We start from the raw sequence: 26,667 nt of genomic DNA on the forward strand, positions 1-26,667 counted from the left end.
GAGTTCTCGAATAATCCATAGATCATTAGGTGCATAGAGAAGGTTTCGAATGTTCTCGTATGTACTACTCCATTCCAGTGGAACTCGATTGTTCTCGAACGTTCGAATGAATCATTACGGTGTTTATTCTTTAAGGCAATATTTAAGGTCATATGGGGGCGGGGCATAGTAGTTAGTTAGGTTATGCCGAGTCCACACAGGTCGGCAACAATATTATAACGGGTGGTTCATCGGCGTTGAAAACAGGAAGTACAATGCTAATTTTAAACTGTCTAAATATTGGCTCCCGATTTTACAGCGAAATCCTTAATAGGTTCATTACAGGTCTGCGTATGCCGAGGCGTATGCTGAATACACATAACAAATTTGAACAATTTTGGACAAGCCGTTTTTAACTAATTTTATAAAAACTGTATTTATTTTTAAATTAAAACTGAACAGATGTTGTAAAACCAGACAAATATCAATATACCTTAAGTTGTTAAACTATGATTGAATGCAATTTGTTTTACTGTCAGATTTTAAACTTTTTTTTTTGACACCAGGAACACGTCTATTAGGTTTTTTTGCGAAAAGACTGAAAATCGTGCATTTTCTTTTAGATTTTCCTGTATATTTTAGAAAACTTTTTGGAACTACCTGTTTACCGACAATCGCCAATTTCCCCAAGGTATAATTTTTTAATCTCCTGATATTACCATTGCACTGAAATTTTTTAAAAAGTAATTATATCCTTCAATAATTCTTCATTCAGTTTTTTTTTAATTTTGAAATTTGAATGATTCAGTTATTTTCGAGGTTATTTTGGACTTATTTGAAAAACGGTAAAGAGAAAATCTGTTTCTTTTATCGAGAGCTATCAGTCCTGAAAATATTTTTACTTATTTAAGACTCACCCTGTATATATATATTTTTTAAATTGCTTTGTTTGTTACAGGACATGGAGCCTAAAAAGGAACCGGACCAATCACCAAAAAACAACCAACCCAGCGAGGCTGAATTACAATCCCCAGACCAAATAAAATCGGAGGAAGGCATAGAGCAGCAAACCCAAATCTTCATCAGCCAACCAAATCAACCCGACCAACTGCTACAAGCACGCGAAATGCCCCCTTCAGTTATCAGAAGAAACATCATCACACCCGCTGGCATAATCGTGGCTACTGACCAACAAGTCGAAGTACAATCCGAAGAAGTTGTTGATGAAACCTCTGGCACATCTCAAGAAATGAGTCCGGAAAATGAAAAGAGCAGTACCACAGTCTCGTATGCTACCATAGTTCAGGAAACGACAGGTACGAATGACAGTTTCGGAGAAGAAAAACAGTTCATAGTTACAACGGAAGCGTCTTCCGATACATTCCAAGCACAGGCAAATTCTTTTCCTCCTGATCAGCTGGTTAATTTTACAATAACTCAGGACGGAGAACATGAAATACCGATAGAGAACGCTTCGATTGAAGCTCAAGGAAACTACACGAATTTAGAGACTGCCCAGTTTCAAGGTAATGGACAGTATCCTACGGATGGGTCACACTACTTACAGCAACATCATCAGTATGGGGGAATTCCGTTTTCTGTTGAAAAGAGTAACGGAGGAAGCCCACCAGCCAACAATTTGCTTTATAGAAACAACGATCCGACGTTAGCATCATCTAGATATGCGGTAAGTTGAGTAAATAGACCTGTATTGTGTAAATAGTCCTGAACAGTAAGACTAGTAGTACTACACTAGTAAGATATCAAATACTTAAATATTACTTAAGAGGTCCTCATCTACCAAAAACACTGCGACTTGTAAGGCCTATAATGTTTGTCCCATTTATCTGTTTGCTCTCAGGCTTCTATTCCTGTCCCCTGCACCAGCTTTTGCAGTCCTTGATAAGATGAGAGCATAGCCCTCTTTCTGGTTCTAGCCTTGACTTCCTCAATATAAAATGTCGCTTGCGATCCAGGGCCTCGCAGTGACATATTATGTGCTTTGATGGTTTAGAATCTTTATTGCGGAGTCTGCAGCAAAGACTTCCATAATACAAATTGTGCTTGTTCAGGTAGCACTTGAGAGCCATATGCCCTGTTAAGAAACCTGTTGTAATCTGCACCTTATTTGCTGAGCAATAGCAAATAAAGTCGAAGACGCCACTTACATATTTTTAACTGGTTTGAAGACCCGCCCGTAATCTATATAAAACTATTGGGTGAAAAAAATACAGGGTGTTTCAAAAAACATGTGCCATCTCTCGTGGGGAGATTCCTCACGTAAAAATAACATTTATTTTTCATATCAACATAGGCCCTCTGGTTTTCTGCTTTGTTCCGTAGCTACAGGGTGTTAAAATCTTAATATTTTTTCGATTTATTATAATTTTCTTTCAAGTACTTTTAACGTTTCTAATAAAATTTTGAGGTTAAAAGATACTATAAATGCGACATATTTTAAAGCCAAAAAATGTCGACATATATTCACCAGGTACGTGTATATGGGTTATTACTGGAATATTTTTCTAAAAATAAGCATGTACGCCACTGACTTTTTTTCTTTTGTTAGCAAAATAGTGTTACCAATTTAATGCTGATTAAAAATTGTCTCTTGATATTTTGTCGATTTCGGCCTCCTTGATGAGATAAGAGAATAACGCCCGAGGGATACAGAATAACGCCCCAGGGGCGCTATTCTGTACACGGCATTGATAATCGTCGGTATCGGTAAGTTACGACAGCTCTCGATACGTATTTGTATATATTAAAAATGTGTTAATTGTTGTTGTCATAGTTACCTATCGGTCCTATGGCAGATATCGCAAATTTGTACCGACGAAAATCGGTATCTCTACCGTGCCCTTGTCAACCTCACTGTAGAGATACCGAGAGTCGTCGGTACAAATTTGTAATATCTGTCATAGGGCCGATCGGTAACTATGACAACAACAATCAACACGACGCTCATTAGCCGTACGTACCGATAGCTGTCGGTAACTTGCCGATTCCGACGATTGTACAGAATAGCGCCCCAGCGACTGCCAAGAAAATGTACATGTAATTCCAGTAGTGAGACACCCCTCGAGCTCACCCCCTATAACTTTTTTATTTTTTCAGATAAGACAATGAAATTTGGTATGTTAGTAAATGATACAAATTAGGATTGATAACATATTCAATTGTTTTTGGTCGCTTCCGGTTTCACCGGAAATGACTACAAGTTTTGATTTTTAAATGGCACCCTCGGTGTTTTTTTACTTTATTCGATAGAAAATGACACTCTGAATAGAATGCTATTCAGTTCGTTGACATATCATATGTCAACCAACTTTTGACATTTTCGCATATGGTTTATTTGAAATTGTAACCTGCGGTTCATAACGACAATTTGACTCGAAATACCAAGTGTGTGGTATCAAATTATTCGTAAAAAAATGCTTTTTCCAAATATGCTAATGAGCCACCAGAAAAATAATATCGATAAAACAGTATCAGTTGAATCTTTGGCCTAAAAACATTTCAAATTTATTATTTCAGATTAATAACTATACAGTTATAACATTTATTGACTATTTCGGTTACAAATACCTTGAGAACTTTGCAGAGAAATTATATGAATAGTAATTGGTAATTTGGTAAGCAAAAAAAATTACTTATTTTTATCTGCAGAATATGCTGCCGAAGTTTCCCGAATAAATTTTGGACCATCCTGTATAGTAATTTGTGTCACAAGATTGTCAAAAACTCTCCCTTTACTTTACTGTTAGGCGGTGCAAAGTTAGCTCCGTCAGCTAGCGAATGAATATAAAAATTAATAGAGTTTTTGATTTCTTTCTTGTTTTTACCTTTCGTTTATTATTCCAGGAGATCCGTACCACTCCCAACTTCGAGCAACGAATGAACCAAATCACCACGTTCACCTCACCATCGTCCGGTCAAAGCTACCAAATCACAGCCCCGTCGACCGAATCGTGGCAAACGGCCACCACCCAGTACAACCAAGGCTACCAGAGCCCGGTAGCCGCGGGAGTAAACCTAGTACCGCAAGCAGACAGCACGGGCGGCCCATCCCAGCAGTACTACATCACCACCCAGTGGCCTGCCCCGGGAAACAATATGGAAGATGGTGGTGCTAGCGTGGGCACTTCTGGCGGCCAACACCAGCAGCGATCTGGCACAGAGGTACTTGTCAAAGAATGCGTCAATTGCGGTGCTAGCGTCACGCCTCTGTGGCGTCGCGATGGTACCGGCCATTACCTGTGCAACGCGTGCGGCCTCTATAACAAAATTAATGGTGTGAATAGACCGCCGATTAGGCCGACCAAAAAGCCACAGGCGGTAAGTTTATGTGTATCATTGGGTTTGATGTTCGTTAGTTAACGTTTCTCTCCAGATTCTAGTTTTAATAATATTTGTCGAAACGAAATTTAAAAAATAAAACGGTTACTCAAATATACGTAAATTGTACCAGATCATACTAAAATCATCTTTACACACAGCTACCATCTTATTTATATAAAAGTAAAAAATTAGCACTGAAAAAATATAATACAGGGTGGTCCGAATTGTATTCCGGAAACTTCGGCAACATATTCTGCAGATAAAAATAGGTAAAAAAGTTCGTATAAATGTATGTCCTAAAATGCTTAGTTTCGGAGATACAGGGTGTAGAAATTTCATTTTTATTTCGATTTTTTCCGAATAATTCTGAAGTAACGTCAATATTTAGATGAAAATTGGTGTCTGGGAGTTTTTTGACATGAGAAATTTGATTTTGATGTCAATATGACTCCTACTGGTAGAGGGCGCCACCTACATGTGTTTTAACTGTTTTGAAGCATAATAACTTTTTGTCCGTACCTGTATAAAACTACTGAGTGAAAAAATATACATTTCCGTGACTTTTTACGTAAAAAATGTCTCTTGGTAAAAATCGCTACGAGCAACCGTTCTCAAGATATTTAGAATGGAAATGGTCAATACATATACACTGAAATAATAAATTTGGAAAATTTTAATTTTTTTAAATCAATTATATTTTTTCTGCAAAAAAATGATGATTGAACAGTTTTTGTTGAACTTTTGGTACAACAACATTTAAAATTTATGATCTCAGTCTAATAACTATTTAGTCAACATGTTTAATTTATGTCAGTGATGACAGGTATTGATAATTTCGATTCCAAATATCTCGAAAACCATTACTCGTAGCGATTTTTACCAAGAAACCTTTTTTACGTAAAAAGCGTCGCAAATGTACATTTTTTACTCAGTAGTTTTATACAGGCACGGACAAAAAGTTATTACTCTTCAAACCAGTTAAAAAATATGTAGGTGGGGCCCTCTACAAGTAGGAGTCAAAACAAATTACTCATGTCAAAAAACTCCTAAACACCAATTTTCAATCGAATATTGACGTTACTTCAGAAATTATTTGGAAAAAATCTAAATAAAAATGAAAATTCTACACCCTGTATCTCCGAAACTAAGCATTTTAGGACATACATTTATACGAACTTTTTTACTTATTTTTAACTGCAGGATATGCTGCCGAAGTTTCCGGAATACAGTTCGGACCACCCTGTATATAGAGGATGCTACAAATTCGAGGTACGATCATTGGTATCTCGGTAACCGTAATAGATACGAACATAGTTAAATTGGCGAAAACTTGCGCTTTGGGATGTTTACCAAGATGCCATCAAAAAAGTTTTAGAAAATGTCCAGGATTGCTGAGTTTTTTCGAAAAATGTTTTTTTTTGAAAATCAATTTTATTTTTTCCTGCCGGTACTTTTTAGAAAATCAAAAAACTATTTGCACATTCTCATAACCACTTTATTAGGGCTATCTGATAGTATTTTTAGATTTTCAAATTAGCTGATAATTTGTCAGATACAGATGCCAACTTAATTTTTTTAAATACGGACCAGAATATTTTATTTCAGGTTTTGAAAGAACTCGGTCTCATGAGATTAAAAAAAAATTATGTGTAATTTTTTTGACATTTGAACACAATTTATTTAAACTAATTTTAAGTCCGGCTCTGTTTTTTTTTTAAATACTTAATTAATCTATTCTTCGTTAATGACGTGGAGTAAAGCATTGAATACGGAAAATCAAATACAATAAAAATAAATAATATAAATATAATATAAACAAACAAATCATTTCCCCGGAAGATGGATTGGAAATGGTAGAGCAATATAATGGCCAGCGAGGTTCCTGGACCTGTTGACAAGGGGAAGGCATTACTTGACTTCCTTTGTAAAAGTAAAATCATTACATCTCAACATTTACAATAAAGTACAAAAAGCATTCGGAAGAATAAAAGAAAGTTGAAAGAGCTATAAATAAAATTGAACGAAAAATAAATTTGTGCAATATAGGGAAGGTGGTTCTTTAGAACATGTAGAGAATTAGAAACTAGTTTATAGAAGTTGATTTATTTATAATAACTACGATTAATATTATGCATATTGTTAGATTGCGCACAGAGATTTCAAATTCACAATAAAAAAAGTTAAAAATAATATCTCTAAATTGCTGACCTGGATATTATTTATATGAATTTTCCATTTGGCTTGATTTTCCTTGTTCAATGTTAATTAGCGCTGATCAATATTGTTGCGATGAATATAAACAGATTAAATAATTAAAAAAACGCACTTGAAATTATTTTAAATAAAAATTAAATAGTTTTGTTGTTGTTAAGGTACCCAAAACAAAAAAAGTATAAAGTGTGGCATACCATTGTACTCAGGAGACCGATTTCTTTCAAAGCCTGAAATAAAAATGCGTATGGTCTGTATTTAAAAAATTAAGTTAGCCTCTGTATCTCACAAATTGTCAGCTAATTTGAAAATCCAAAAACACTATCAGATAGTCCTAATAAAGTGGCTATCAGAACATGCAATTAGTTTTTTGATTTTCTAAAAACTAACGACAGGAAAAAATAAATTCATTTTCATAAAAAAAATTCCAAAGAACTCAGAATCCTTGAAATTCTTAAAACTTTTTTGATGACATCTTGGTGAACATCCTAAAGCCCAACTTTGCCCCAATTTAAACAATTTAACTATGTTTGTATCTACTACGGTTACCAAGATACCAATACTCGTACCTCGAATTTGTAGAACCCTGTATACAGGGTGGCGCACCTCATTCGCCTCGGTTGATTATACGAAAACGGAAAGATGTAGAAACAAAATATTTTATGGGTACATGTGGGAAGGCAATGTGCATAATTTAAAATTATTTTGAAATGTACAGGGTGTTTCAGAACTAAGATCCATACCAAAGTTATGTTTTTTCTTATGGAACACCCGGTATTTTATTTCATTTTTGGATTCTTGGGCATAAAATAGGGCATTTATTATAAGGGTTTAATATGTTTAAATGCTTTGGTTTTTGAGATATTTAAAGATATTTAAATATTCATGCTATAATAAAAAAGTTTGTAAACACCCTGTACACTAATTTTCAGATTTACTTCTAGTGCCTGACTTTGAAGCCAAGGAAATAAACTTTACTAAAAAAAAATATTACTTCCTCCAATGTATACAGGGGTATCAAAAATTGCTGGTCTATTTTAATATTTATTTTACATAAAAACTTCGTTATCTCAAATACAATACCCTGTATTTTTTTAAATAAGTCGAAGCAGATTTAAATGCTCTTTCAAACTGTATTAGGGTTTCCTATACCTATGTGGCTCAGATTTTGAATAAAAAACGATTTTGCAATAAAATTGTAATCAAGATAGCTGGTGTCGCCATGGCAATTTTCTAGTGACACTCAGTAGCTATTTTCAAAATCGACATTAGTTTATGGACTTTATTTAAATTTATAACAGTTTATTTTCATTTAATTTATCTACAATAAGATTAATAAGTAAGTATTTATTATTTTATCAAGAAAAATGAAGCAGTATGCTGGCCGAAGGAATGGATGTATTACTAGTGATTTTATTTTGTGAGAACAATTGTTTGGGAGGGGGGAGGTTAGCCTGAAGGGTTTATGCTCAAACATATCTAAATAGGAATTTTCTTGACAAGCGTACCTTTGAAAAACAACTTTTCCTATTTCGCAGAGCTGATAGTGTGTTATACGAAAGACCTATTAGGCAGAAACCTGTCGTTGGTAGTGAAGAAAATGAATTTGCCTTAATTGGTTCTTTTATAGAAAATCCAATATTTCTACAAGTCATCGTAATATAAATCAAAAAGAACTACTTCTTTATTTTTCTTGATAAAGTAATGAATACTTATTAAACTATTGTAGAAAAATTAAATAAAAGTAAACTGTTATAAATTTAAATAAAGTCCATAAACTAATGTCGATTTTGAAAATAGCTAGTAAGTGTCACTAGAAAATTAACATCTCGACACCAGCCATCTTGATTTCAATTTTATTGAAAAATCGCTTTTTATTCAAAATCTGAGCCACATAGGTATAGGAAACCCTAATACAGTTTAAAAGAGCATTTAAATCTGCTTCGATTTATTTAAAAAAATACAGGGTGTTGTATTTGAGATAACGAAGTTTTTATGTAAAATAAATATTTAAAATAGAAAAATTGAAAAATCGCTTTTTATTCAAAATCTGAGCCACATAGGTATAGGAAACCCTAATACAGTTTAAAAGAGCGTTTAAATCTGCTTCGATTTATTTAAAAAAATACAGGGTGTTGTATTTGAGATAACGAAGTTTTTATGTAAAATAAATATTAAAATAGACCAGCAATTTTTGATACCCCTGTATACATTGGAGAAAGTAATAATTTTTTTTAGTAAAGTTTATTTCCTTGGCTTCAAAGTCAGGCACTAGAATTAACTCTGAAAAGTAGTGTACAGGGTGTTTACAAACTTTTTTATTATAGCATGAATATTTAAATATCTTTAAATATCTCAAAAACCATAGCATTTAAACATATTAAACCCTTATAATAAATGCCTTATTTTATGCCCATGAATCAAAAAATGAAATAAAATACCGGGTGTTCCATAAGAAAAAATATAACTTTGGTATAGATCTTAGTTCTGACACACCCTGTACATTTGAAAATAATTTTAAATTATTTTCAAATCAATTATAGTCTACATATACCCATAAAAAATTATGTTTGTACGTCTTTCCGTTTTCGTATAATCAACCGAGGCGAATGAGGTGCGCCACCCTGTATATGAAACCAAAAAAATATTAAATATAATTAATTAAAACTGCAGTTTTTATCATCTGCTGATGATACTAACGTGGTTAGCGAAACGCGCGTCCAGTGTAAAAGAAAAAGTGTTTTGGTGTATTGTGGTGATTTAGTGTTTTATTTTGCTGTTGTAACACCAAAAGTTCCAACCCCCAACTATAATCTAGAATATTTAACTGAAATATACTCATTACAGCAGTATACACGTCGGTTAAACATATTTGCACTATTTCTCACGTAGCCTAAAGATATATCAAACAAAGCTCTTTATTTATAGCATTGATATGAATAAGCGTACAAAAAAAAATCTAACGAGGCTACAGGACAGTTGTTACCAAAAAATCATCAGGACGGTATAACAAATAATTTGTTTTGAGGCCTAGTCCGTTAAAAAAATACTGAATTACTACAAAACTTATTTTCCGGACTGATATCAAGTGTGTAAAGGTGTTTTGCGATACACAGAATGAAACAAGAAATGTTTAACACACTTATGAAATGAAGGTTTCGAAAAAAAGTCATATTCGTATCATATAATAGTGCCCTACATCATCAAGTCTTGCGACAGTTTACCTCTGCGATATCACGCACATGCTTTATGTGTACATTGCTTTAAGTGGGTTGTTCTATTTGAACAGTCTGATAATTTTTTCCCGTCTTTGGTAAGCTGTTATGAAACGCGTTTTATTTTTCAAGTTAACTGTATTTCAAACATTTATATTTATTTTGGTATACTGACATATCAAATTATATCACATGAGCTGTTCGTTTCTAGAAATGAAAGCAAATATTGTTTTAATATTTTGTTCAATTACTTAATTCAACTAAAAGTTTTATTTTTTTTGAAACTTAAAAAATTATAAAAAACATGTTTTACTACTTAATGTTTGATAACACAAGATACAGGTGATCGGTTTTTATCTAAAGTAAATAATTTCTTTATTGTTTTTTTTTATATTTTCGAATTGTTTATCAATCGAAACTTCAATTTTTTTAGACATGATTCAGTTAATAGTAGGGAGTCCAACCGGGATTTTGAAATTTAGCATTTACCCAAGAGTGGTAGGATAAATAAGGGAAGAAATATTGTGCTCTCTGAAGTACTCCCACCATACGTGAATTTCTTAGAGCGTTGTGCCTGTAGGGTAGCCGATAGTATTAAAAAATGTCTAATGCATGTCTAAAAAAAATTATATGTGCGCATATTTGAAGTGAAACTTCTTCTTACTTTCGTGTATCTGTTCATCTGCCCGTCTGTCAGTCTGTCCGTCCGCCCTTTTGAGGTCTTCATTCGGGTACCTCTATTCACGTGTTGCGTTTAGTTCCAATCGACCCATAATAAAGAAAAATCCTAACGATTTCGTCCATTTAGAATTTAGAGTTCGAATCGTCAAAGACGTCATCCGGTAGCCCATCCCCATAGAGTAGCCGAAATCGACCCACATATTTTTCTTCAATATACCAAATCCTTAGGCCCACCCTGAAGAAGATGTAAACGAAACGTCGTATTCGACTTTGCAGGGTGGGACCATATGCACTGTCGCTCACATAGCCTATATCCACCAAATTTGGTCGCGATCGGACGACATCAACTTTTGACGTTTCTTAAGTCAAAACTAACTATCCAATCAAATCCAATCTATCGAAATACCAAATTTCATTTAAATCAAAAAGTTTTTCGATTTGATTCATTGATGATGTCGAACGAAACATCGTCAAAATATCATGAAAAGATGGGGCTCTTCGAGCCATATCATCACATTCCAAGATTCAGGGGTCGTATTTTCGAAACCATGCGGAGCTAAGTCGTGTACGAAATTTGGTAAACTTCGCATGAAAATCAGAAAACTGTATTTTCGAATAGTTTCGAGAGCTTCGTGCACGACTATTTTCGTATGCGGTGGTTCGAGTGGGTATACACCATTCGAATGTGAAACTTCGTATGCGATTATTGCGATTCTAACTAGTGATGAGAATAATCGAATTATTTTCACCATCGAATAATTAGTAATAATTCATATTTCACAATCGAATTAATAATTCGAATTATTTAGTAGAATTATAAATTTAACCTAAAAATAAATTCGTCCTAGCTAGTGCTCGTCTAGGGGCTATTTTAAACAAATCTGAACTATTCCATTGCCAAATTGCTATACCTATATTCTATCATTGAATAAAGAATAAAAAATATTCTTTATTCAATGTATTCTATTAACTGTGCCGAAGCCGTTTAATAAACTAACCTAACCAAAATTTATAGTTTTAAATTTAAAAGTGCCGAGTTTATGATTGTTATTGTTATGGCCTTTTATAAACATTTCAATTCCTATTGAAACCCTCCTCTCTAAAATAAAAGCTTCTTCTAAAACGATATAAGTATGTCCTTGTTTACGTGCGGTTCGTATTTCTTTTTATTTTATTAGTGGCAATCAATAATTATTTAGATAAAAGAAGAAAATTAATTTTAGTGTTTGGCAGGTGTTCGGTGAAATTTGGGTGAGATGGAAATGAACCAAATAATAGTAGTATTCTTTCGTTCTGAACGAAATGAAAATTTTCACTTAAAACTGATTTATTCCTACGTGGTATAGGAAATAACAATTATTTCTGGATTTTTCTATATCGGATCGTTCCTTTCTTTGTCGATTCCCTTTATAAATCAGTTTAAGTGAAAATTTTCAGTTGATTCAGAACGAAAGAATACTACTAATTTATTAATATTCGTCCATAAGAGGTTATGTTTATGTTCATTTGTAATTCGGTTACCACAGATATAATATAAAATACTACTAATTTTTATCTCAATTATATCGAAAAAGATAATCGAATTAATTAGTTTTAATTTACTATCGAATTAGTCGAATTATTTAATTCGAATTTTCCCAACACTAATTCTAACCTATTTTTCTGTTTTTGTTTATTGTGAATTGCGATTAATAAATTATTTATTTTCAACGATTTTGAAAAATGGCTGGACTAAATTTTCTTTTGAAAGAAATACTTTAAATCTTTGGAAGAAGCTGAAATCTTGGCGGATAGAGGGGATAGAATCTACCATCCATTTTTGAACCCCTTTGAGTTGTCTGATAATCAATTTGTTAAATTGTATAGATTAACAAAACCTATGGCCTATGAGTTAATAGGTCTTTTGGAACCTCACCTTACACATCCTTCTAAGATATCGGCATTAACCAAGAAAAGTAAGTACCTACAATAGGTAAATAATACACGCTGTAACGTTGTTAAGGCAATGCTACTCGAATGCTTTTTTTAGTTAAAATTATTTTAATTACTTTATATTTAAGTATATTATTTGCAGGTTTTAACCACATTAAGGTTTTTTGCAAGTGGGAGTTATCAGTGGGATATAGCAAGAAATATGAATCATGCAATTTATTTCTGTTTTTTGTTCTGCAGAAACAAACCCTTCTTCCTTATAATTTTCTTGATCCATTACAACATTCAATTTTGCACTCTTTTTTGTAAAATTATAATGGATGTATGGAATTATAGAAAAGAAATTATTTAAAAATCCATAACATAAACAACAAAACAAAACTAAGCAAATAATTTAAGGTTAGATTATGTTATATGTCACAAACTGTCGCAAATACGGTCTCTTCTTCTTTTTGGTCACCAAACATGTACGAATTTGCGGCGCCGCCGCTAGCAGTTTCATGCGTATGCGAATACATTTTCGAAGGGCGTTGAAAGATAGGTTTTTAAATTCGTACACGAATTTTTTCGCTCGAATTAGATCGCATACGAGAAAATTCGAGTACATTCGAAAATACGACCCCAGCCCCCTAGCTCACATCGGACCCGAGTTACGAGATTCCAAAGACCCATTAAATCGGACGATTTTTTCGCTATTGATGATGGGGTTTCATAGTGCACGAAACGTCGTCAAAATATCTTGAAAAGATGGGTTGAAAAGATGTGAATAGATGAAAAGATCTTCAGCCTCCTAGCTTACGTAGGGCCAGAGTTACGACGCTCCAAGATCGTTACCATTTTTGCGACGCTTGGCGACCTTGGTGTGACGATTCGCGTGTGTTGCGGCCTTGAATTTTTACTTCCAAAAAACTACCTTTTTTTAAAACTACCGTTTCACTTCAAAAAACTTGAGTATTGGTCGCGTTGAAATCATCAGTATTTTGAACAGCAGTCTCTTTATGGTTCACATAACATTCCTTTTGAATATCTGACGCGCTCAAATATTTTTTTTGAAACGCCGAAGGATTCCTTTGAGACATATTTTTAACCTTTTTTAAAACCTGTATACGCTCCCCTTCTTCATGAATGGAAATATTCTATCCGTTACAACAATATTAATTTGTCTTAAGAACATCACCAAATTATTTTTTAAGAACGTGAAGACCTTCTCGTTCAATGACGGTCAACATTTGTTCTTTGAGTGTTAGAAGCTAAATCTGGCGAATACGGAGGATGGTCCAGCAGTTCAAACTGTAACTTATGATTTATTTGCCGCGACAACTGTATAGTACTCATTAAAAAAGTTAGTTTATAAAACTTTGATTCTATATTTAAAATTTGTTATATATTTTATAACAATCAGTTGAAGGAAAAATTAAATAATTATGCTTTTTAGGTTTTTAGTTAAATTTTATTCTCTGATCTTTTCAGACTGGCAACAGAAGAACAGGAGTTTCATGTGCGAACTGTAAAACAGTGAACACGACACTTTGGAGAAGAAATAATCAAGGTGAACCCGTATGCAATGCTTGCGGACTATACTTCAAGTTACACAACGTAAGTACATCCATAAAATGAATAATATATCTTATTTTTCTTGGTCTGTTATATTGTGGATGATATTTTTAATATTGTAATTAGATTTTTGAAGTGGCTGTCGGTCTATTTCACTGCAACCTTTTCAGATCTATTGTGGTATGGATCTTCAGATCTCCAGATTGCGCTCTCTAGTCCTATTCATACCAAACCACTTGTCAATGGCCTATAATTGCCTAGTACTAAGAATCAAAGAACTTTCCTGACTCTGCTCCTGACTTTGCTCATCAGCAGGTTGCAGTCAATTTTGGCGAATGTTCTATTATAAACTGTTTCGCATGTCTCTACCCTATTGAATTTGTCCACCATTCTAGAGATTTGATAGCCGACCACTGTTTTGTGGCCATTTCATCTTTCATCAGCCTTTTTTACCTTTGTAACCTTCGTACTCCTGTACCCAGGCTACTCCTGTACCCAGGCTGTACCCAGACTAGTGTTTGCTACGTTCAACCAATGTAGTTAGAAACGAAGTCCCTTTAGCACTCTTCTACTGTCCCTGAAGATGACAAATGAACAGTGAGCTCTTTCCCGACTATTATTTCGTCTACACAAAAATAGATTGCTGTTATTTTTGCTTGAAAAATATGTGACATCCTTGTATAAGCGTATGGGGAAAGCTGTTATGTTGCGATAGTTCTATTTTGAAAATATCTACAAAACCAAAAGTATGTCTTGTACAAAATATACAAAAACCAATAAAGAATCTTCTTCTTCCTGTGCCTTGTGCTTAGCCGCACGTTGGCGATTGTCTGTACTCTTCATCCAATGTGTAGAGTGCCGTTTTCGGCTCTTCGAAATATGTTTCTTAGCCAGGAATGTTGTTTTCTTCCTGGGCCTCGCCGTCCCTCTATTTTTCCATGTAGAATCAGCTTAGGAATGTAATATTTGTCTCCTCTAAGGATATGGCCGAGGTATGAGACTTTCCTTTCTTTAACTATATTAAGCATTTCTCGTTCATAGCCGGCAGTTCTTAAAACTTCTTCGTTGGTGGCATGTGCGGTCCGTGGCACACGTAAGAGTCTCCGAAGAGCCCACATTTCGAAAGCCTCGATGCGGTTCAGGGTTCTAGCTTTGAGAGACCAGGTTTCTGCGCCGTATAGTAAGATAGGTCATATGTAGCATTTTACTACCCGTAGTCTAAGTGTTAGCGGGAGACTGCGTGCTAATAGGAAGTTTTTAAGTTTAAAAAATGTTGACATTGCATAATTCCTTCTAAGTTTAACTTCCTCATCGCAGTCCCATCGTTCATTCATCATGGCACCCAGATATTTAAATCGTGGAACTGCTCTATAATATTTCCATCCATGGTCAATGCGGTGTTGATTGTAGGCTGGCGTCCTATTACCATAAGTTTGGTCTTGGCAGCGTTGATTTTAAGACCGAAACGATTTCCCATGTCCCCTATCTTATTTATTATTTTCTGGAGATCCTCTAAAGATGGTGCTAGTATTGCCGTATCATCTGCATATCTTATATTGTTAATTGGAACTCCGTTAATCTTAATTCCTCCACTTTCTCCTTCCAGGGCCATTTGAAATATCTTTTCGACGTATATATTAAAAAGTATTGGTGACAGTATACAGCCCAGGCGGACTCCTTGACACACATTGAAGGTGTCTGTGGATAAATTTTTGTTAACTCTTATCTCCGCGGTTTGGTTCCAATATAGTTCCTGTATGATTCTAATGTCTTTGGCGTCTATTCCTATCTCGAGCAGCTGTTTAGGAGAATATCGTGTTTAACGTTGTCGAAAGCCTTCTGATAATCTATGAAGCACACAAAGACACCTTGGCGTTGATCATAACATTTCTGGATTAGTAGCTTGATTGAAAACAAAGCCTCTCTGATACCCAGCCCCTTGATGAAGCCGAACTGTGTCTCTCCGCTTTTTTCTTCACATTTCGAGTATATACGAGCATGCATGACTCGAAGAAAAAGTTTCAGAGCATGACTCATTAGACTTATAAGTCTGTAGTCACTACAGTCTTTTGGAGATGCCTTTTTGGGAATTGTTATAAAAGTTGATTTTAGCCAGACGTTTGGAATTTTACCCGTATCGTATATTCGATTGAATAGACGAACAAAGAATAACAGAAAATAAAACATTTCATATTTAAAATGGCATGGGATGGTGAAACTTTTTTATTTTGTTGAAACATCCAGATCTCAAACATCCAAGATTTGGCAACATTCACGAGCCATAGGCCGTTAAATAAACTTTAATAATACTGAAACAGAAATTGGAATACTTTGCATTAACTACGTGTTTTTCGTTGGTTCCAAATAATTTCCCCCATTAGGTATATTCTTGTTAGTAACGCTTTTTTATTACTGTGCAATAGAGAGATAAAAGGATTAAGCTGGTGTCAGTGTATTTGGAGATATATGTACTAGCGAAAAACCTTGTTAAATTTGAAAAGTGACTAATCTCCCCATTATTGACGCTGTACAACGAGCACGCTAAATCTTTTTATGACATCTTCTAATTTACAAAACGCTTACTATACACTATAGAATATTTATTATTTATGTGCCTGTAACTTTTGTTTGGACTTATTCGATTCTTCGTCTTTCCACTATTTGCACTTTTTATACTTATAAATCTTAAACAAATCCATTTTAAAATAGATGTTACGAAAAACCTTCACTGTCTTTTTTTATAGAAAAGTACATAAATTCAACGTAAAAACTATTATAAATCTAAGTCAGTGTGCATTAACATATATTTGTGTATTGCACTTTTTCGTTTTCTAAACAATAATATTGATCATCTTTTGTTTGATTATGATAAATTAATTTTATCGCAACGTTACATCATTGTCAATTCAAATATTTTTCTTAATGTTAATAATCCAGTCACTTTTATGTAATATTTTTACTAACGTACACAATACCCGGTTTTTCACACAATTTTTTGTTAAAAATCTTTTAGGATCTTGTATACAAATTGCTGATTTGATTAGACAAAAATGATTTAGTAGTTGTAGTTATAGCTGCGGCCAGATGAACGACCAGTTTCAACAGAGTTGTCAGATCTAACGATTTTTTACGTTTTACCAATTAGAAAATATTGTTTCAGAAAGAATTAGGTTTCAGAAATGTTAAAATATCCGAGTTAACTAAAAAGCGAAGTTCAAAAGCTATTCATGAGCTTATTAAATGTTCTAATATTAAATAATGCATTTAAAATATTCTTGGATTTTTCGTTAATAAATACTGATGTGGTAAATGGAGTAAGTAAAATCCCCAACCCCGTATTTCCATGTTTTTCAAATCCGCGATGCCTGCTATTCCATCAGTCGTTTCATAACAGAATATTCTACATCCTACGTCTATGTAATTTAATATGTGTAGAGTGAGACATGTAACTCGTGAGATTTTCAGCATTATATCAATAAAGGACAAAAACAGTATTGTTCCTAAAGGTGCGTCCAGACTTCGGCATTTTAGCCCGAACGAACCGAGCGTGCACGAACAAGCAGAACAAATAGGCCGAACAAAAAGCATTGTGTACATTGTGTATTATGTTTACAATATAAATTCCTCTTTTTTATTGTTACTGAGAATCTACAGCAGTAAATACTTCTATTTTTATGAATGTTTAAGTTACTGTTACTCTTATTTTTTTTAAAATAATGTACCTAGTAGAAATATAGTCTAATGGACCCTGTTTGAAAAACGTTAAATTAAATAGGTATAATATTTAAAATACAGTTATCCTCCTTGTACATGGCTACAATACAACTAAAAAAACTAATTTAATAAAAAAAACAAGTAGTTGTAGAAAAACTTTAAATATAATTTTTTTTATTTTTTAACATCGAAACTCGAAGGTATAATAACAGGTATCATACCAACCACAGAGTGTGTCATAAAAATGTTTTGAATTTTTACTAGAATCGACCCTTGATAAAAAAGGGACTAGATTTAAGTTTCCCTTTGATCCAGTGTGTATACTATTTCTTTGGTTTTTCTGCACGTGTGCAAAAACTACACTAAAACACTATATCTTATAGAAAATAAAATATTGTGCATTGAATTTGAGGGATTTCATCTGAAAAATTATTAATTTGGAAGAAAACCGACAACAAGCGGCAGACTATTATAATATCTTAGTGCAGTCTACTGGTCGCAACTACCAACGGACGGCCAGGATGTTAGTGTGCGCTGTATCATTTGATTCAATGGTTTCAGAGGTAGCAACGGCCTGGCCGGTGCGACCTGGTCGTCAGTGTGTTCGAGCCCTTAGTAATAAATAATAATATATATTTTTCTAGAGAGTTTTTTTCATTTTGACTTCTTTATTCGTTGCTTATTCTTGATGTCATTGTAAGCAATCTAAAAAAAATCAGAGCTTTGACAAAAACCAATTTCTGAGACGGTCTTACAGAAGTTACTTCTCCATCTCCAATATCAAACGTACCAAAGATTATGACACAAATGGTTGTGGTGTTTCCCCACTTTCCCGACAAAATTTTCATTCACTGTTATTTCTTAGCTTCATTCTACTGAGGCGTCCATTGAGGAGACAGAGTCATGTTAAAAACACCGTGACAATCCGAAGATTGTTTATATTTAAATCAAGGAAAACCTTTGCTTTTTCTCGGTCGTAAGTCCTGAGAAATCTCTTCGAGTGAACTTTGGAGGATTCCCATTCCAGGTTATGGATGGAGCATTCCAGGTTCTTGAGTTTCCCTTAAATTGGGTTTCCGCTTGGAAAGCAGAACGGTTCTGGTCCAGTTAATATAGTGTTCGCTCCTTTTCTGGCTAGATCGTTTTCTTTTTCATTATATTCTATCCCTTGGTGGCTGGAGTAGGAAGACTTTATTTTCTTTACCTAATTTTTTTCAGCTTCTCTATGCATTCTTTTTCCAACTTCGAATTGAGGGTTACTGTTACTGAGTTGATCGCTTTAAGGGTTGCTTAACTATCGAATAATAAGATGGCTATTTCTTGTTTCCAGTAGTTCCTATCTAAGATAAGTTATACGCATCTTTCGATGGCGCAGATTTCTGCATGAAGGATGCTGGCGTAGGTGCCCCTATTGGTCTGGGGTATTTTGTTTTGCGCCGAACAACTCCGATCCCTGTTCTTGTTTTGGTTTTGGATCTGCTGAGCAAATATTTCTCTCTTCCAATTCTTTTTGTTCTTCAATACGTTAAATGTAGAAAGCTTCTAGGTTAACACCCGGATGCAAATTTCTCAATGGCTTCATTTTATTTGAACATAAACTAGAAATATCCATATAAAAGGTAAACTTTAAATATTATCTTTATAAATATAATGTAGTAGTACTTGTTATTATAAGATATCATATCTCTTGACGTTCTATGTTTATTATTACCTACTGTTAGATATGTACATACTCATATATCGATACGATTTCATCTTTTTATCTATATCGCACCATGCTAGTATTTAGCCGAACTAAAAATCTGAATGAAATTATCTTCCTCGTAACAGATAAAGAGGATATCTTATATTTACTAGAGATTTTCGTCGTTATTATAGAAGCCGTATATCAAAAAGATAGAAGATTTTTGCATATTATCATCCCCAGGGGTTCACTCGAACCTATCGCCGCATTATCTCTTTAAGATACTGTATCATTACAAACATTGGGCCATATCTTAGATTAAAAGGGAGACCTGTTGTCTGTTTTTTCAGGATATCGTTTTTTAAAGGCCGCAACACTTATCTCTCTATCTTTCATTCATCTGTCAGAGATACGCGATATTTTCTGATAAATATTATATAGTTAAACAGAATGACTTTTGCTTTAACACTTTTTAGATTAAGATATCAAATATAAACAGTGTCTATTATTTCAGGCACTGGACAGCCCCTTATTATTGAAAAAAACTCCTGGTTTATGAGATATTTGTAGTCAAAAATCTCATAAACTAAGAGTTTTTTTTTCAATAATAAAGGGCCATTTTGTGCTTGAAACACTAGGATCTAAAAAAAAGCTAATACGTTGTAAAGCCTATTGTGTCTGTCCCAAATATATCGTAGGCGTACAGCGAAAATCCACTAAGTCACATTTTTGGTTGAAATGGATTAAACACACCACTATGTCCAGTTTTTCACGGTCTTTAACATGAAAAACCTATTAAGTCCAATTTCGGCATCCTTATATTATATTATAAGGATGCCGATCATGTTAAAGACCGTGAAAAACTGGACATAGTGGTGTGTTTAATCCAATTCAACCAAAAATGTGACTTAGTGGATTTTCGCTGTACGCCCACGATATGTATGTCTGCACTTACTCTTCTATCCCTGTACCCTATATCAACTTGTGCAGGTCCTTGATATGGAAGCATAGTTACTCCGGTTCTAGCCTAGCTTTCCCTAATAGAAAGTTCGAATCCTTGCGAAGATTGCAATCCAGAGCCTTGCAGTGACAGTATATCCGCCGTTTCAGGATGTTTCATTCTGCAGACTCCGCAGCAAAAACTTGAGTTTGTTCATGTAGCACTTCTTCTTCTTCCTACTCTATATTAGTCAGATTACCTGTTCATTCTTCACATCATGCCTACAATTTCAATCCATGGTAACACCATCATTTTCGTGGCCTTCCCGTGCTTCTTCTTCCCAGTGGTGATTTGTCTCCAGCTGACCTTACTATTCTTCCCTCGTTCATTCGGCTTATATGTTTATCCCATTCGCGTCTTCTGCTCAATACCCACTCATTAATGCTATCCACCTGGCATCTTTGCCTTATGTTGTCGCTTCGTTCTTTATCTAGCAGCGTTTAAGCTGTGATATTGCGGGGGATTTTCATCTCGCCTGTTTCCAACAATCTTTTTGTTTTTGCTGTATCCGGTCTGGTTTCTGCTGTGTAGGTCATTATGGCTCTGATTGTATATTCTTGACTTGACCTCGACACCTATGTATTTGTTTGTCCATATGGTGTCGTCCAGACATCCAGCCACTCTCATTGCTTTTGTTGTTTGTTGTCTTACCTCTGTTTCGATATCGCCATAACCGGATAACTCTAATACCGAGATATTTAAATTTCATTTTTTGCTGTATCATTGTGCTATTCACGACAATCTTGCATCTGATAGGTATTTTTGATGTTGTCAGGCTCTTTGTTTTGGATGCAGAGATTATCATGTCATAATATGTTGCTACTAGATTGAAGCGATATACTAGTCTTTTGAGGTCGACCTCATTTTCTGCGAATAGCACAGCGTCGGCATAACACAAAATTGTAATATTGCGGTCTCCCTGCGGTTTGGTTTGATTATTTCGTTCATGATTATATTAAAAATAAGTGGGCTTAATGAATCGCCGTGTCGGATGCCTTTCTCTACAGGTATTGTAAGGTACAGTACTACTATTAGCCTGGATTTTGTTAGCACTGTATATATTTTCTATGACTTTAATTAAGTTCTGATGTCTTTAGTATGACTTTAGTTAAGTCAGCTGGCTCTGGACCAAGATATGATTCGGATGATTCTTGTCTTGCTAGTTCTCAGCTTTTTCGTTGACTTGAAGAGCCACAAAGATGATTAAAATAAAGAAAGATTGCGCCTTGCTGAATACTGCCATTTTATGTTTCGAAGATATACATATTTATAGAAAACCCTGAATTTTCCGATCAAGTTTTTGTTTTAAATAACTTTCGTGATTTTTGAATAACTAGCTTTTAAACACACCAGAAGATAGTTATGTCAATTATTCATATCCTTTTTTAGGTATTGAATTTGACACATCATGTTATATTTACTATCGCAGGTGAACAGACCAATTAGCATGAAGAAAGAGGGGATCCAAACGAGAAAAAGGAGGCCAAAAAATTCCAACAGCAATCAGCAACATCCCAACAGTCCAACCACATCCGGCATGCACCAACAAAGAATGAGTAAGTACTAGACAATAAGAATAACAAAAGCTCGGTAAAACTAAAATTCAAAGCTTGTGTCGGAAGAATTTACAAATGTTTTTTTTAAACCACGGAAAAATGCAAAAAGAGGATGAAGGTATTCCTGTAGCAACTTTTGCGGTAGCTCAAGAGGCAACTGCCCATTTAGTACTGCCTACAAAGTCTAGAGAACAATATCTATAACTAGACGGCAAAATCTATAATAATTACAGTTGGGGGTTGGAACCTTTGGTGATTGACTATAGCAAAATAAATCATTAATTCACCACAATATGCGGGATAAAAAGTTATTTTATCCTACTAGTAGATAAAGTACCGTATGGTCGAAAAAACGGCGTCCAGTTAGCTTGGAAATGAACATCAATGACATTTTCCATATAATTTTAGATATAAAATGACAGCGATCTTCATTTCGTAGCTATTGCTGACACCATTTTTTTTTCGGTCATACTTAAAACGCTTCCTATGAGTGGATGAAATATAAGTTTATGATTACTCTGTGAATAAAATAATATAATTCAAATAAGACAATAGATATTCGATAAAACAAATTCAAAAAATGTTAGTAGTTATCTTCTTTTCACAAATAATACCTATTTTTTCTAAAATGTCTGAGAATTTTTATTTGTTTAAAAAGTGGCGTAATTTCTAAAACAGGCAAAATTTCGAAATAGAATTAAACGTGTAACCTGTAATAAAATATAAGCGATGAACAAATACACCAAATAGACTGTTATCAGATCACTATCGTCAAATACGACAAACTGAACGGTATGGTTGACTGATAACCTGTGATAATAAATCTAAACAACTTCAAAATCCAGAATTCAAGGTTTTGACACAATATGTGGTTAAAAAGAAACATTTGAAAATTATTGTCAATACGTAAAATAAATTTAGTTGGTTCCAAATAAAATTAGTTATATTCGGCGTCAAAAATAATAATTTTGGCGACAAAGTCAATTTCTAGACGTCATTTACTAAAAATTGACACGTAAAATTTGTCAAAGTTAACACTAGTTATAGACAGATTGATAAATGATAGAACGTTTCCAGACTCAAATCTGTACTAAAAAAAATATTTTTTCTAGTATTTTAAACTACACAATTTATTATGCCCTCCTATGTTCATCTATGTCTACGAAATATTAGGACACCCTGTATATTATACCGGGTGTTTTTGAAACGTATCTCACCCATATAACTTTTTTATTTTTTCAGATAAAAAAAAAACAAGGTTTGCTATTTATGTATAGGACATCATCAGGATTGATTGACATAATAATATTAAGTTAGTTTCTGTCTCTTCCTAACCGGAAATGACTACAGCTTTTGATTTTTAAACGGTACGCTCGGTATATTTTTCCTTTGATTGAAAATTACATTCAGAATAGAACGATATATCATATTTTAACTTCTGACACTTTCGCTTAAAAAATTGTATATTAAATTTCAGTCTAAATTTCCATGGCTGTGATAAAACCACTAATTTTTAGTCAATGAGGTAGATGCGCTTTGGACAATTATGGAAAAGTTCGGAGTACCCAACAAATTTCTTACAGTGTGTTAAAGCCTCCCTAACAACAACAAGTCAAGAGTGTCACATCATGGATCACTGAGCGACCCATTCCTAACAAATACAGGAGTTAGCCATCAGGGATGTGTCTTAGCGCCTCTCCTATTCAACATATTCATGGCAGCGCTCTCCATTATAGGGACAGCAAACTGCAGGAGAGAGGATTGGGCATTAGATACAGATACGACGGCGGTCTGTTCAACATAAAAAGACTCAGGGATAAAACACGTACAAAATTCATCACAGAACTTCAATACGCTGATGACTGCGCTATAGTTGCAAACACAGTACAACAATTACAAGAAATGTTGAACACATATACCTGGGCAAAGGAGGCTTTGGGCCTTAAGCTAAACATCGACAAAACTAAAATCATATGCACTTCCCCGGAAGATTACAACAATGCTATAAAATCGGAGAAGAACTATTGGAATATGTGGCGGAATTCAATTACCTTGGCAGTTTGATTTCGGAAAAGGCCAATATTGACTCTCAAATTCAATACAGGATTAGCAGCGCCTCAAGAGCATTTTGGAAATTAAAAGACAGGGTTTTGCAACTTGCAGTGTACCGAGTAATTATAATCCCCACCATGTTATATGGGAGTGAAACCTGGGTACCGTACCCCGCCGACACGAACGCATTAAACAAGTTGCAACAGAGACACCTTAGACAACTCTTAAGAATCTAGGTGGTTCCATCATGTCTCATACGTATCGGTCCTTGAAAAAGCTAACTACGAGAGTATTGAAGTCCGTTACAAAATCCCGGTTAAGATGGGCTGGTCACGTGTGCAGAATGCATGAAAACCGCATACCAAAATCTCTGCTTTACGGTGAGCTTGTAGACGGTAAGAGGAGGCCGGGTGGACAACTGAAAAGGTACAAGGACATTTTCCACGAAAACTTGAAGGGGATTAACATGCAGAATGAGTGGGAAGGAGCAGCTCACAATAGAACTCAATGGGGAAGAATTGTAAACTCAGTTAACAGCGACAACCAAAAAGTAAAGAGGCAACAAAGCAATGAGATTTTTGAATGTTCGGAGTGGGGTAGGCAGATAACATCACGTATCGGGCTTTTCAGTCACAGAAAACCTCATGAAAGAAAACGCCTTGCGTGACCATCTTCTTCAGTGTGTCGAATAGGGTAGACGCACCATTTGTGGCCATTAACCCTGTTGTAGCCACATCTTTAAAAAATCTTAAAAATTAAGCTTTTTCACGTCATTGTGATAACCGTGCATCTATAATTTTCTAAGTAGATATATCGAGCGCCATACCCAATAGAAAATATTCAAATTTGGTGTAAATGTTGGCCGTTAAATCAAAAAGTAGTAGCACATATTTACTAGATGCTGTTTTCTTAACCCATTTCTTAAGGATAGCTTGGTAAGTAGAACTCAAATTATTAACAATAATCTGTGTTAGGGTTTAATTTTCCATGATTTTTATAAATATTATACATCTGGCAACTATTTTTCAAATTTATTATATTTAAATAATTAATATTTAGGAATTATTTCTGTGGCCACAAAAGGTGTAATTAAATATTAATTATGTTCTACTTGTAGCCAGGTTATGGCCAAAAATGGTGCAATCGAGATCTAGTTGTGGCCATATACTATTTAGCTTTAAAATGTAAGTGTAAACGACGCACAGTGCTTCGAACATATGGCTCTAGAGGACAAAAATCCAAAACTTCTCTTTTATTGTAAGCAATTTATTCAAACTAGGTTTATTTGGCACAAATGATGAGTACTCTCATTGTACTAAATGATGATGTTCTTAGTCCCACGTTTATGAAAAAAAAATCTTATAAATAATAATAATGTTGGATCTGTGTTCCATCTAAGCAAATAATAAGTTATAGTATGAAAACGGTGTAAGTATTAAATAAATTTCTGTGATAAAAAAAATTGAAATAACATTAGAACATGATTCCTACAATATAAGCCTAATATAAGATAAAAATGTTTTTCTTTAATGAAAAAGAAACATTAATGTTATATTTAATTAAAAAAAAACTTAAGATACTATAAATTTACTTTAGGACAACAAAATGCATAGATCGTAACTACTCTGATTCAGGAGAATTTCCAAGCCAACTGGACGCCATTTTTTTTCGATCATACGGTATAAGATAAAAATGTTTTTCTTTAATGAAAAAGAAACATTAATGTTATATTTAATTAAAAAAAACTTAAGATACTATAAATTTACTTTAGGACAACAAAATGCATATAGATCGTAACTACTCTGATTCAGGAGAATCACTGCTGACAGAATCTTCCAAATTTATAGTATCCAAATCACAGGTAGATGAACTATCCTCACATATAAGATATTTCTGTACATCATTTTCTAATATGTTACTTTTTCGCGTTGTTACTGTTCATTTTGTCGGTATGAGAGGTTCGGATGTTAATAGTTACATCTTTAATATACCTTCTCCATATATTATTTTTTCCTTTTCTTGGGTATAACATTTTATAATAAATTGAAAGATGGACATTTTTTTTATGCGACGTTTCGCTCCAACATAGTGGACTTTTTCAGGCACAAGTGGTGTCTCATTTGACTGGAAGGTTCATCAATATCTAATAAGAACATATTTTTTGAAATACAAATAATTTTGAGTTCTTATCCTTATGATCAAGCCAAGTATTAACCAGATCGGCATTGCTTATCAATTTTACTCCATCTGAAAAGTATTATAAAATAAAGTTCGTCGCAAGCAGACGCAGGTGAACTATACAAAAAATAAAAGTGTATGAATATGGCAACAAAAATATTCAATAAATACGATATGTTTTAATATGTTTTTTTTTAAATGCCTTTTTGAAGTTTGAAAACGTAAAATTTTTATACCCATTTAAGAATCATCTTAAAAAATAAATAAAAACTAAACAATCACGAACTTGTTTAGAAATAAATTTAAAGTACATACCTTGTTTAACAATATCCATAGTGGCTTTCAATTAAGTACGTACCCGTACGTACCATAATATACAGAACTACTATGAATGTTATTCTTTTCACTGATGAGATAATGATCGCAAAATTTATTTTTAGTGAAAATATTTGCTAACAAAAACGCTGTTTATGAAAAATAATATACAGGATGGTTGAACATTGCTATAAGTATAAAATTATATATTCAGATATTAGTAAATTTTAACTTATTTTTTGATTTTTGTCCATG

At 33.9% G+C, this 26,667-nt stretch overlaps 1 protein-coding gene across 5 annotated transcripts in view; it reads left to right on the top strand.

Annotated features, from left to right (window-relative positions):
- LOC115881476 overlaps positions 1-26,667 on the top strand; it is a 41,417-nt gene that overhangs the window by 9,064 nt on the left and 5,686 nt on the right. For 4 of the 5 annotated variants that reach the window (XM_030898962.1, XM_030898964.1, XM_030898960.1 and 1 more), the window contains exons 2-5: positions 938-1,666; positions 3,844-4,317; positions 13,830-13,955; positions 21,741-21,867. In XM_030898962.1, the coding sequence (XP_030754822.1) occupies positions 938-1,666; positions 3,844-4,317; positions 13,830-13,955; positions 21,741-21,867 (1,456 nt within the window). The remainder of the gene's footprint in view (positions 1-937; positions 1,667-3,843; positions 4,318-13,829; positions 13,956-21,740; positions 21,868-26,667) is intronic. The other variant, XM_030898963.1, reaches the window with a different exon arrangement.

The sequence above is a fragment of the Sitophilus oryzae genome, unplaced genomic scaffold (assembly GCF_002938485.1).
Source record: "Sitophilus oryzae breed Bouriz unplaced genomic scaffold, Soryzae_2.0 scaffold_172_pilon_pilon, whole genome shotgun sequence".
NCBI lineage: Eukaryota > Metazoa > Arthropoda > Insecta > Coleoptera > Curculionidae > Sitophilus > Sitophilus oryzae.